A 7,080-nucleotide genomic window follows, 5' to 3' on the forward strand; every position below is an offset into this window, starting at 1 on the left:
GTACCTTCCCGGAGCAAGCCTGTGGTTATAGCTGTTGTCAAACCCTTTTACCCTCAACAGAAGAACAGGCGTGAAGAGACAAAGAACTCTCAGGCTCACTGAGAGGTGGCCCTGAACCTAGCCGCTGATGAGTCTGCACTCAGCCGCTACATATTGTCAGCTGGGTGAATCCACAATTTCTTCAGTTTTTCTCCCTGGACCCCAGATGCCAACCTCACCAAGAAGCCAAGCCTCACAGGTGGTGTGGGACGCTCCCCTCCCCTCCCTTCCCCTGCCGCAGGCAGTCCTATTTGCTGCCCTTTCCAACTGCCTCTGCACCAGTGCACCTTTGCCTCTTACCCCATGTCTCCTGGGAATTGGAGATTATGAAAAAATTTATATATATGTATATATATACATACGCTCCAAAGGCAGCTATAATCTCTAACACTTTTGAATAAGGATGCCATCAACCTGCAAATAGAGGCCTTTCTGTGCTTTTGTGTTGCTTCACGGGAAATTTGCACAGCTGTTACAACGCTGAGGACAGTGACTTGTCTGGGGGGCCTGCTGGCAGTAGCGCTGCTTCTCCTAGGGGCAGAGCTGTAGATAAAACACAGCAGCCAATTGGATAGAAAACCTGCAGAAGGTTTGTATTTTATGTGCCTACTGGGTGAGCGTGAGAAGAGAAAGCCCAGGCTGTCTTGTTCCCAGAGTAAAATATAAGACCCGCCTCCCTTTGAGGAGCCTATGCGGGTTAATGAGGTAGTGAGCATCGGTGAGAACATCCAGGTGCAAGGGATAGAGGACCCAGGATGAAAACCAAGAACCAACATTTCCTTCATTTATTTACCAAATATTTAAGAGCCTGCTATGTGTCAGGCTCAGTTCCAGGCACTGGGGATACAATGAGCAACACAGCGTTCCCGATCTCCTGGGCCTGACGTTCTGGTGGGGAATCAGACTATAAACCAAAGTAACTAAGTCGGGCGCTCGAGAGAAGCAGGAGGAGGGCGTGCCTGGGCGAAGTGGCTGCCATATTAGGATAATTAGGCAGGAGTATTTGGTGCATGTGGAATGTTAAATATTGTAAGTTGACAAGACTTGTCGGCACTAGTTCGTTTGCACCTCCAGGAGTTTCTAATTTCAAGTAGGACCAATACCTTTCGATATACCTTGTCACAGGGAACAGTGGGAAAGAGCCTCAAATAGTGGGTCCCCTCGCATTCGGACATTTACGGTACCCATAACGCGTGGCCGCCTCGGGACCCGCCTGGGGCGTGGGCCCCGCCCCCCGGACCTTTGCGCACGCGCGTACGTGGATCAGAGCGAGGCAGGGACTGGTCTTGGCCGGAGCCGGCGTCTGGCAGGGGTGGCGCGATGAGCGGTTGGATGGCGGGGGGCCGAGCGCAGCGGGCTGCGGCCCTCGGCCTAGCGCTGCGGGTACTGCTCAGCTTCGGGCTGGGCCTGGAGGCCGCCCCGACCTCGATCCCGGCATGGTCCTTGACCCAGGCCCCAGGTGAGTGTGCTCCGTACAGCCCTGGCGCCCTCCAAGCCTGCAGCTTAGCTCCGCCCCTGCCCGCCAGCAGCGCCTTACCGTTGGCTGCGCCGCACGTCTGTCCCGGTCACTCCCCCCTGCACGTGGCTCTAGGGGACCCAGGCCCTTGAATGAGCCTTCCCCAGTGAGGGACCCTCCGCCTGGGTTGCTCTGCCAGTCTTTAACTACCCTGCTTCGGCCCTGCTTACACTCGCTTTGCTTTGTCAAGCCCCGGTGTCACCTCTAAGCGACCCTTCACTCCAGCGTGGGCAGGAACGTTCTTTACAGGCTCTGCTTCTCCGACTTCCAACCTTACGGAGCTGGTCTCCTGGCGCCTTCAGCAGCTGCGGCTTCCATACCCTGGCGCCTAGGGCCATGTGGCTGAGTTTGCTCGGCGACCGTTTCCCGCCCTCCGAATCTCTGCACCTTCCTTCTCCGGCCTTAGAGAAAAAAAGGTCTTCCCTGTGACCCCAGGCCCTTGGACACGTTTGCCTTGGCCTAAATGATGTTGGTGGCCCTCTCAGAGGTACCCAGAGGCAGCTGGGCAGGTTAGAGTGACCTCTTTGTGCTCACAGGTGCCCCTGACTTTCAGCTGTGACTCAGGTTCACACACCGTCTTATCTGGTTCCCCATCTCACCCCAAAGCCCCTGCCTTTTCAGGCTAAATGGTCCTGGTTCCTACAAGGATCAGGACTCACGTTAACCAAGTACCGCACTCTACACGCAAGCAGTGTCTTCTCTTTAGCACACTGTGGTAGGAACTCCCAGCGTGCCCCTTTTACAGGTGGAGAAACTGAGGCTGGGAGGTGCAACCACTGGTTGCTCCAAACCAAAGCCCTGTGAAGCCAGGTCCACTCTGTTCTGCTGCCCACCCACTTTACAGAAGGACACATGCTCCAGCAGGCCGGGGAAGGAGGTCAGAGGTTGCTAGGGAGAGTGGCAAGTCCTGGGGAGGAAGCTTTAGGTTGCCAGATCCCCATGGGCAGGGAAGGAAGTCAGCTGCAGTTGGCTCCACAGAGCTTAGGGACTGTGTGGCCCACAGGCACAGTTGGGCCTGGAGGCCGGCCTGCGGAGGGGCTGGCTGTGGGGAGTGGGGGCTTGGAGGCACAGGCCCTCGTGAGTAAAGGTGGAAGGGACAAGAGGACCAGGATTGTATGGAGGGGGACTAGGCTGGGGCCAAGCCAGGTATCTGCCACCCTCCCTGCTGCACCCAGGAGGAAACCATAAAGCCCACTCCCTTCCTCTGTCCCTTGGACTCCCGCCTGATGGCCCCGCTTCCAGGCCCTTCTGTGTTCATCCTGCTCTGGGTCTAGGAAGGCTCACATCTCAGCTGGACTCAGCCCGGACCATTGTGTGACCTGTGTCCACTTATCACTAGGCGCTGCCCCGGGTTTACAGTCAAAAGGTCACTGCCCTGACCACCACTAAGTGTCCAGTCTACGCGGGTGCCAGTTCAAGGGCCATTGTTCTAAGTGGGAGGCTGAGCTTCAGGGGTCTCTGAGAGGGGCCTGAGGCCCATCCCAGGAAATAAGCTGAGACTGTGAAGTCTGAGGAGGAAATCACGAGGTGCAGAGAGGAGGGAGGAGAGGGCAAACTGGGCCAGGGAACAGCATGGGCAAAAGCCCTGAGGGGGAAAACGAGGCCAGGCCTCTTGCAGAAGCATCAAGGTGGCCGGGTCAGAGGGAGCTTGATGAAGAGGGGGAAAGTGGGAGGTCCAGGGAGGGTTCAGGGCTGCTCAGGACTTGCGGGCCACATGGAGGTTGTAGAATTTGGTTGTGAGAGGGTCATGGGACCAAGGGCTGGGTTTCTGGGTTTTTTTGAATTTTATTTTATTTTTTTATACAGCAGGTTCTTATTAGTTATCTTTTATACATATTAGTGTATATATGTCAATCCCAATTCGTCCCACCACCACCACCCTGCCACTTTCCCCCCTTGGTGTCCATACGTTTATTCTCTACATCTGTGTCTCTATTTCTGACCAAGGGCTATTTTTGAGCAAAGGGGGGCAAGGGTGGGTGACCAAATGGTGTGGTGCTGAGAGGTCTCTGGTGTCTGAGTGGAGATGGGGGTGGGGAATCTGGAGAGGTGGTGGCACATTCAGGATGGGGAAAGTGGTCAGATCTGGGAGGAGTTTAGTGGGTGAGTCGACAAGCCACAGTGACTAAGCAGGTCCTCTACCCAAGGCCTCAGTTTCCCCTTTGCTGAGCAGCTGGGACATAATGGGCCCTGCTGACCCTGACAGGTGGGCCTGAGCCAGGCCAGCTTCAGAGATGGCTCCTCCCCCAGTCTGTTTAACCACGGAACTTGGAGAGACTCCTGGGGAGACCATCTGGCCATTTGGAGCCGGGTAAAGACCCCGGGATCAGTGAGACCTGGGTTCGAACCCCGACTCTGCCACTAGCTTGTAGCCTCAGGCCTTACCTCTCCTAAGTGTCTTGTGTAGAATGGGCATGGGAGTAGAATCTGCCCAGTAGGGCTCTTGGTGAGGCTGTGAACTGCTCAGCTCCAAGGCCCACACATAGTGCATCCTTAGCAAAGGGTGACCACCAATGTAGTTCCTGGGACCTGGCCTGTCTCCTGGTGGTCGCAGCCTGTGACACTGTGCTTCCAAAGGAGGGTCCAGACCTCCCAGGCCTCACTTGTGTGCATCACTCAGGCCCCAGCGCAGCCTCGTGCCCGCCCACCAACTTCCAGTGCAGGAGTGATGGCCTATGCGTGCCCCTCACCTGGCGCTGCGACGTTGACAAGGACTGCCTTGATGGCAGTGACGAGGAGGAGTGCAGTGAGTGGCCATGCCCTGGGGGCGGGGCTTGCAAGGGGTGGGGCCACAGGGAGGAGGTGCTTGTGGAAGGGATGTGGCTTTCAGACAGGGCACTCTGGGGTGGGCGGGGCCTGAAAAGAAGGAGGTCTGGGGAGAGGTGGGTTTGCAGCGGGGCGGAGTTAGTGGGGTCGGGAGGGAGGGCTTGCGGGGAGGCGAGTCCTTGGAAGGTGGAGCTAACAGAAGCAGGGGGAGGAGCCTTTGGGATGGGCGAAACATATAGGGTCGATTGTTCTCGGAAGGCGGGGCTTGCAGGAGGTTGGGCTGTGGGGAGTACCTGGGCCCTCTTGGCTGGGTGTTTGAGACCTGACTCACCTTGTACCCCAGATACTGAGCCGTGTGCCCAGGATGGGCAGTGCAAGCCACCCACTGGCAGCCCCTGCTCTTGTGACAGCATCGATGACTGCCCTGATGGCATCAACAAGAATGTTCTCAACTGCGGGCACCAGCCCTGCCCGGAGGGAGAGCTGCGCTGCCCGCTGGGCGGTTCCTGTATCCCACGCACGTGGCTCTGCGATGGCCACCCGGACTGTTCCGACTCCAGCGATGAGCTTGGCTGTGGTGTGTGCCTGTGGGGGCGGGGAGGGTGGGTCGGTAGACAGGGACGCCTGACACCTTCCAGTGTATGACAAGGCTGGGAGCGTGGACACGTGTGTCTGCCTGTGCCCGTATTCCCATGGCGGCTGCACGAGGGCACTCGGGCAGCAGGGCTCACCAACCTCACTGAATTTGGGATGGAGGGTGAGCCCTAAGGTCCCCCCTGCGCACCAGAAGCATCTGTTCATCCCCCCATGCCCCAGGTGCCCGCTCCCCAGCTACTGAATGCCTGGACTTATTGCAGGAACCAAGACCCTCCAAGAAGGGAGTGCCACGTCCGTGGGGACCCCTGTGACCCTGGAGAGTGTCACTTATCTCAGGAATGCCACAGTCACCTCTGTCGGGGACCAGGACTCAGTTCAGTCTGGAAACCGAAGTGCCTATGGGATCATTGCAGCTGCTGGTAAGATAAACAGGTCCTCCCACCCCTGGGGCTTGGAGCAGCTGCTCCTGGGAGCCGGCAGGCTGCAGAACCCCCTTTCCAGTGTGTTAGGAGCTCGGTGGGTGTGAGCCTCCTGCCACCCCCTCCCCTCACCCACTCCTGTCTTTCTGTCCCCCACAGTGGTGCTAAGTGTAGGTCTGGCCACCGCCATCCTCTTCATGTGGTCACGGCTCTGTGCCCAGGGACGCCTGTCCCCGCTGGGGCTGCTGGTGTCTGTGAAGGGGTCTCTGCAGTCAGAGAGGACGGCCTCAGTTCTCTGAGGATGATTTCTTGCTGCCACGTCACACGGTCCCGAGTATGGCAGGTATGGGGACCCGCGCGTGGCTGTTGGCACACCAGCCCCCAGACCTGGGTTCTTCTGGCCACGTGGCGCCAAGTACCTGAGCTCCTGCAGATGTGATCGTGGAGGCTGGGAGTGTCCAGACCCTCCGCTGGACTCGAGGAGCCTGGATGGGGAACGTGCCACAGCCAGAGCCGAGGGGCTGGCCCTAGGTCGTTCCCGGGCTGGCCCCCCTGCTCAGATACTACTGTTGCCCCCTCCTGAGGATGGTGATTAAAGTTACTTCACGTCTTCTGCCTGCCTCTGGGCCTCTGTCTCCCTCTGCCTGGGCAGCCTGGGGGCTCTGCTGCAGCCCCTCCTCTGGAGCACCCAAGCCCAGAGAGGGTGGGAGTTGGGGACCCTGCCTCTGGCTTCCTGGAATCCAGAGCAGGGGACAGTGGGGCTGGGGGCAGCAGGACAGTTTGCATCCCCCAAATGGAGCAGACCTTGGGCAGTGCCTCCCAGAGTCCTGGGCTGGGGGACCTCCATCCATTATGGCTTCTTCTCTTTGAGATGGAAGCTGGGTGTCCCCAGGTTGGTCTCCACCCTGTTTCCAAATGTAGATCTTCTTATTATGCAGCTACGGCAAGGCCAACAGATCAGCAGATGACTGCCACGGAAAAGACACTTTGTTACTCACCGATCCCAAGAGGAAGGGCATAACAGGCCATGTGGAGCCACACGGGGAAGCACCAGGGTCCAGCAGGAGGCAGAGCGAGAGGGAACAACATGGACAGGAGCTTTTATTGTGGTTTCCACTGGAAGGAATGGGTGAGGCAGGGTAAACAGGCTTGGAACTGGCTAGACTGAGTAATTTCCATGGGCTCTGGGGTGTCGGCACTGAGTATCGTGTACATCTCAGCCTATCAACGGCAAGGCTTTCAGAGAGCAGCATCTGAGGACACCTGGGTCCCTACTACTTACAGCAAGGCCCTCACAGACGTTACCCCAGCTAGAGCCAGCATTGTGGCTAGGCCGGCCCTCGTGGTTCTTATCATGATCACAGGACGTACTTCAGGAAAAACCATCAGGGAACTTGGCAGAACAAGATTCGTTACTCACAGGTTCTGGAGGGTACACAGCAGGCACCCCCTCTGAGGGCCACGGAGCAAGATCATGGGGAGAGAGAGAGGGAGGGAACGCAGACCTGAGTCTCTGCCTTTATTAGGGTCCGGGGGTCGGAGTCTCGGATTCACTCTTTATTGAATATAAAGCATAAGAGCTGGAATTAGGGTGCCAAAAGGGAAAGCGGGGTCGTTCAAGGCGTCACTTGTCAAGGTTGCCTAGGGTTTCTGAAAAGGGGACCTTCCTAGGTTGGGGTAGCTAATAACCAGGTAGGTTGTGTTGCTAGTAGCTGTGCCGTGCAGCTATCTGTGTGTTTGTTC

The 7,080-nt window shown here is 57.5% G+C and overlaps 1 protein-coding gene across 1 annotated transcript; it reads left to right on the top strand.

The window, feature by feature from the left end:
- Positions 1 to 260: 260 nt before the first annotated feature.
- On the top strand, positions 261 to 5,956 carry CD320 (CD320 molecule). Its single transcript, XM_033854450.2, has 5 exons — positions 261 to 1,498; positions 4,176 to 4,301; positions 4,665 to 4,898; positions 5,179 to 5,337; positions 5,497 to 5,956. The coding sequence occupies exons 1-5, from the start codon at positions 1,360 to 1,362 to the stop codon at positions 5,634 to 5,636; spliced, it is 798 nt and encodes a 265-aa protein (XP_033710341.1). The 5' UTR covers positions 261 to 1,359; the 3' UTR covers positions 5,637 to 5,956.
- Positions 5,957 to 7,080: the final 1,124 nt, after the last annotated feature.

This window comes from Tursiops truncatus, chromosome 3 (genome assembly GCF_011762595.2).
Source record: "Tursiops truncatus isolate mTurTru1 chromosome 3, mTurTru1.mat.Y, whole genome shotgun sequence".
Taxonomy (NCBI): domain Eukaryota; kingdom Metazoa; phylum Chordata; class Mammalia; order Artiodactyla; family Delphinidae; genus Tursiops; species Tursiops truncatus.

Excerpts from the sequence above, each read along its gene's own strand:
- CD320 (XM_033854450.2), top strand. The coding sequence starts at position 1,360 with ATGAGCGGTTGGATGGCGGGGGGCCGAGCGCAGCGGGCTGCGGCCCTC. Across the intron at positions 4,302-4,664 it reads CAGTGACGAGGAGGAGTGCA|ATACTGAGCCGTGTGCCCAG; the intron begins GTGAGTGGCCAT and ends CTTGTACCCCAG. Across the intron at positions 4,899-5,178 it reads CAGCGATGAGCTTGGCTGTG|GAACCAAGACCCTCCAAGAA; the intron begins GTGTGTGCCTGT and ends GACTTATTGCAG.